Source organism: Triticum aestivum, chromosome 3B (assembly GCF_018294505.1).
Source record: "Triticum aestivum cultivar Chinese Spring chromosome 3B, IWGSC CS RefSeq v2.1, whole genome shotgun sequence".
Lineage (NCBI taxonomy): Eukaryota > Viridiplantae > Streptophyta > Magnoliopsida > Poales > Poaceae > Triticum > Triticum aestivum.
Genome location: NC_057801.1, coordinates 442,655,295 through 442,660,551, shown reverse-complemented (window position 1 = coordinate 442,660,551; position 5,257 = coordinate 442,655,295). Strand labels below are relative to the sequence as shown.

The window sequence follows — 5,257 nt, the reverse complement described above, 5'->3', positions numbered from 1 at the left end:
GCGAGGTCATGCATGCCGGTGCTCGCGGGTATAAAACCCTGGTTCCCCTCTGTAGCTCGGTGACACAGTCGAGTTCGTGCTCGAGGAAGAAAAGGGGCGTTCGTGCGCCGGAAAACCACCTGTGTCCATCTCTGTCTGAATTTTTTCTGAACTTCTTCCTCCTCTCCCTGGTGAGCTCGAGCGACGGTGACAGAGAGAGCCCGGAGGAGTGCGGCGAGGGACTGGCGGTTCCAACAGTTGGCATCAGAGCCACGTTCGGTTCAGGGCACGTCGGCGATGTCGATCGTCCCATATGCCGACGGAGCGAGCGGATCGCTGTCGCAGTCGGTGCCACTGCTCACCGGCGACAACTACACGGCATGGTCGATCAAGGTGGAGGCGAACCTTGATGCGGCCGGGCTGTGGGAGGCCGTGGTGGTACCGGAGGACGCGGCGGCGGCCGTGATCGCGAAAAAGGACAAGCCGGCGCGGGCATATTTGCTGGGCGCGCTCGCAGAGGACCTGCTGCTGCAGGTGGCGGCAAAGAAGACTGCCGCGGAGGTGTGGGTTGCCCTGAAGGCGCGGTTCGCCGGCGCGGACCGCGTGCGAGCGGCGCGGCTGGGCACTTTGCGTGGGGAGTTCGAGCTCCTGCGCATGGCGAGCGGCGACATGCTGGACGAGTTCGCCGGCAAGCTCGGTGGGATGGCGGCGCGCTATGCGGCGCTCGGTGCAACGCTGGAGGATGCCGCACTAGTGAAGAAGCTGCTCGACTCCGTGCCGGACCGCCTGTACGCGGAGGTGGCCGGGATCGAGCAGTTTTGCGACGTGTCGACGATGACGTTTGAGGAAGCATTGGGGCGCCTGAAGGCGTTCGACGAGCGGCTCCGGCGACGCGGGCAGGCAGGCAGCGAGCGGGCGGACGGCGAGCAGCTCATGTACACCGCAGCTCAGTGGCGGGCGCGCGAACGGTGTCGAGGTGGTGCGCGTGGAGAGGACGACGACGACGGGGCGCGCAGCGAGGCGTCGGGCTTCGGTGGTCCGAGGAAGGGCAGGTGCTACAAGTGCGGGGAGCAGGGTCACTTCAAACGTGACTGCCCGCAGTGGAAGAAGGCGCCGGCACTGGAGCACGCACTGCTGGTCGACGGCGACGTCGAGGATGGCGGGCTGCTCTGAGCCACGGCTTAGGGCGCGAGTGTTGGATGTAATAAGCCGCGGCAACGCTCCTGGCACGGCTGGTGTGTGTATGGGCGCGCACCGGACATGACGGGCGCGTCGGGTCCGTGATGTGCGCGTGCGCAGGTGTGCGTGTGTGTGTGTGTGAGGCAGCGCGCGTGTGCGCGGGGCCACGCCGGGTTGTTAGCGAGCGAGGAGGAGGGGCAGACCGCGTCGGGCGCGCTGGCAGGCCGTGGCGATCGCGTTCGGGCGCGATGCGTGGACGCGGCCAGAGCGCGGAGGGCGTGGGGGAGTGGGCGAGCGAGTTGGTGCATGGCGAGGTCGTCCAGGCCGGTGCTCGCGGGTATAAAACCCTGGTTCCCCTCTGTAGCTCGGTGACACAGTCGAGTTTGTGCTCGAGGAAGAAAAGGGGCGTTCGTGCGCCGAAAAACCACCTGTGTCCATCTCTGTCTGAATTTTTTCTGAACTTCTTCCTCCTCTCCCTGGTGAGCTCGAGCGACGGCGACAGAGAGAGCCCGGAGGAGTGCGGCGAGGGACTGGCGGTTCCAACACCCAGCTCTGCTTGTTTCGCTCGTCGCTGTGCCATTTGCGAGTTCGCCGTGCTTCGGGTATCCGCCATTCACGTCGCCGGCGATGACTCCGGCCTCCTCAGCTCGTGCGACCACCCGTGTTGGATGCGGCGTCGTCCGCTCGTTCGAACACAAGCGACCATGCACAAAATGATGCCCCATACACGATTTTCGATCGTCTTCGGCGAGAGCGCCTCCGTGGGAGGCTCGCCGGAGCAACTCCGGTGGCTCCGCTGACCTGGCGCCGCATGGGGTCCACCCCAGGTCGCTGCCCTTGGGTCCCCGAGCCCGAGCTGACCATGTTGACCGTGGTCAACTATGCTGAGTGGGCACACAGTGCCACTAACATGTGGGGTCCCCCACTATTAATTAGGCTAATTTGAAGTTAAATTAAACGGTTATTTAGTATAGCCACTGACAAGTGGGTCCCGTTAGATAATCAGGTTAGTTTAAGTTAATTAACCAATGTTAATTAGATCAGTCACTGACCGGTGGGGCCCACTTGTCAGGTTTGACCTGGTCACCTATTCGTTGACTGATGATGTCATCATCAAGTCATGCTGACATCACTGATACTGTTCTGGATAGTGTTGAATTAGATAAATAAAGTAAATTCCAGTAAATGTCTAAAACCTTTGAAAATTCATAGAAATTAAACCATAGCTCAGATCAAAAAAAATTCTACATGAAAGTTGATCAAAACCCCGCCACGTCAAGACCCCGCGCTGCTCCAGGCAGCGGCGCGCGGGAATCCCCAGGAGCAAGACCCACATCAGCAGAGAGCTCCGGTGGTCACCGCAGGCTGCCGCGCTTTCACCGCCGAGCTGCGTAGCGTTGCATGGCCCGGCAAGTTCAAGCTAGACCTGCCTCCTGGGGTCGCGAAGGTAGACGTGGCTGAGAACGCGCGTCAGCACTGCAGACGATAGGGCACGTGCCTCGGCCTCGGCCGTAGGGCCAAGGCCGTCCGCGGCATCCTCAAGCGCACGGACCAGGAAGTGAAGCAGCTTAGCAGGGCCGTCCTCTTCGCCAGCCAACGGCTCCTCTAAGCCGCCCTCATAGAGCGTCTTCAGCGCAGCGTGAGCCTTCTCCTCCAGCTTGGCGAAGGCCACTCGATCCTCGGCCAGGACCTTCGCCTTGCGGTCCAGCTTGGTCCTCTCCACCTTCAGTGCCTGCTCCAGCGTCTCCAACCGGCCATGGTGGTCAACAAGCTCAGCGTCCCGGTCCTTGACGACAGCCTCCCGAGCCTTCATCTCCTCCTCCTTCTCCTGGCGGATGCGGACCTCTTTTGCGAGCTCGTCACATAGTCCTTGCAGCTCGGCCTCCAGCGCCTTGCAGCGGCCCCGGGCATCCGCAGCGTCACCCTGGGCAGCATCGCGAGTGGCCTTGGCCTGGCGGGCGGCTTGCTTCTCCTCGTCGGAGGCAAACGAAGCCTGGCGCAGCGCCGCCCGAACGGAGGCGGCAGAGCGGGCCCAGCCAGAAGCTAGCTCCAGGATCCCGACCACCAGGCGGGGGTCCGTGCTCTAGAGATCCTCCCGCAGCCGGCTCAGTTCGTTGGCGGCCTGGTCCAAGACGCCAGCGGGATCAGAAGAGACGGGAGCCGGTGGAGCAGGCGGAGAAGACGGCAGTGTGATCACGGCTTGGGAGGAAGGAGCCTCCTGGGCCTTGGACACCTCGGCGGCAGCACCAAGCGCAGGCACCTCCAGAGTCAGCGGGGCCACGGGGGCTGACTCCTCGCCAGAGTGCCCCTGCTGGGCCCGCGAGGACGACTGGGCAGAGGAGGCATGAGCCTTGATGCCTCCTTTCCCCGTAGACGAAGGCACTGCCCCGGCAGACGAACTCGCCTCAAGCAGGGCCGCCCAAGCCCCTTTCAACCTCTTTGCCGCAGGTGCCGGCCTGGCCAAAAAGAGCGCAGACGTCAAGTCTCGGCGGCAGAAACAAAGCAAAGCACAGATCGAGCACTTACTGGTCATCGTTCACGGACTCAAGTAGCCTCCGGCCAAACTTGAAGCCCGAGAGCCTACAGCTGGGATCGGCCTTGGGAGGCCCGGAAGCAGAGGGCGTGTCAGGAAGGCCGGAGCTGGCCTCAGACCGCCCCGGAGGCAGAGCAGACCCTGGGAGAACCAGCCCCGACCTGCCCTTCCTTGGGACCAGGGGAGAATCCTCCCCTCCTCGCTTGATGCCGGCCTCGTCATCGTCCGGCATGGAGCGGAGGGCGTGGGACCTGCGTTGAGGGGAGGAATCCCCCGACTCTTCGCCAGTCGCCTCAGAGTCAGACTCTTCCTCCTCCTCCTCTTCTTCCTCCTCACTCCTGCTGGAGTCGCTGGAGGACACATTCACCATCGCCAATGCCGCCAGATCTTCGGGAGCTTCTGCGAGCACCAGCCCCTCACCGCTGAAAGTGGGCATGGCGTTCACCACCTGCTCCCAATCGCCGCGGAGGAACAGGGGGACGGGAGTGCCCTCCGGCCTTGCCACGTCTCCCCCAACCAAGGAGTGGATAGCCGCAACCAGATCTTCGTCGGCCAGGGCCACGACGCTCAGGCGAAGGGCGACGTCCACTTCCCCAAGCCTCCACAATTGGAGCGAGTGCTCCCGGAGTGGAGCCACCCGGTGCTCCAGGAACTCCCTCAGGAGCGTGGCCCCGGTCATCTTCGCTGCCCCCAGGTTGCCTGGCCTCAGGTCCGCGTTCATCCTCTTCAGCACTACCCTTGCACGGGGGTCGACAAGCTCCGCGCGAGACCACGCGTCGATGGCCTTGGGCTGCCCCGTAGGCAGCACCAGTCGGGGGTGGATGCGCCCGACATCCACCATGACCCACTTGCTCCGGAAGCCTTCGATCCTCTTCCCAGGATTTGAGATGGCGTTGGAGCCGGAGTATGCGATAAAGCTCACGCATGCGGAGATGGGGCCACGAGAAACCCAGAGGTAAAAGTAATGGCGCACCAAGGCCACTGAGGGCTTTACCCCAACGTGAGCCTCACAATAGTAGGCGAAAATCGCCAGGAGAAGAACAGAGTTGGGGTGGAGGTGCAGAGCTTGAAAGTTGTACGGGCGGAGAACAACAAGGAAGAACTCGGAAAAAGGGGGCACCAGACCGGCGATGATGGTGCTCATGAAGAGCGGGTAGAAGGTGCTCCCTTGGCCTTCAGGCTGGTCGGAGCCGGCCTTGAGCACAGTCGCTCCCTCGTTGCCCTGCGCCATCGTCCTCGGGCGCATGAGGGCGAGATTCTTCTCCGATTCATTCAGGGGATCCAGAGTCGGCGAGTACCAGGCCCCGGTCGGGGTCTTGCGAGGCGCCATGGCTTGCCGGATGAGAAGGGTTGAGACGGATCTGGAGGATTTCAGAAGCAGGAAGGAGAAGAGCGAGAAAGGGGATCTGGAGCAAGGCGAGCGAGAACAAAGCAGGTAAGTCTGGCCAGGGCACCTCTTTTGTCAGATGGACGGTTGCCGAGGCATAGTGGGGAAGCAGAGACGCCCACGTCCAATCAATCGCAACGTGGCGCCCAAGGCCGCAGGCTATTGGGGCCCGCGACGCT

General features: G+C 62.9%; 1 protein-coding gene across 1 annotated transcript; it reads left to right on the top strand.

The window, feature by feature from the left end:
* Positions 1-633: 633 nt before the first annotated feature.
* On the top strand, positions 634-1,152 carry LOC123065494 (uncharacterized). The gene has a single exon (XM_044488760.1). The coding sequence runs from the start codon at positions 634-636 to the stop codon at positions 1,150-1,152; it is 519 nt and encodes a 172-aa protein (XP_044344695.1).
* The last annotated feature ends 4,105 nt before the right edge of the window (positions 1,153-5,257 follow it).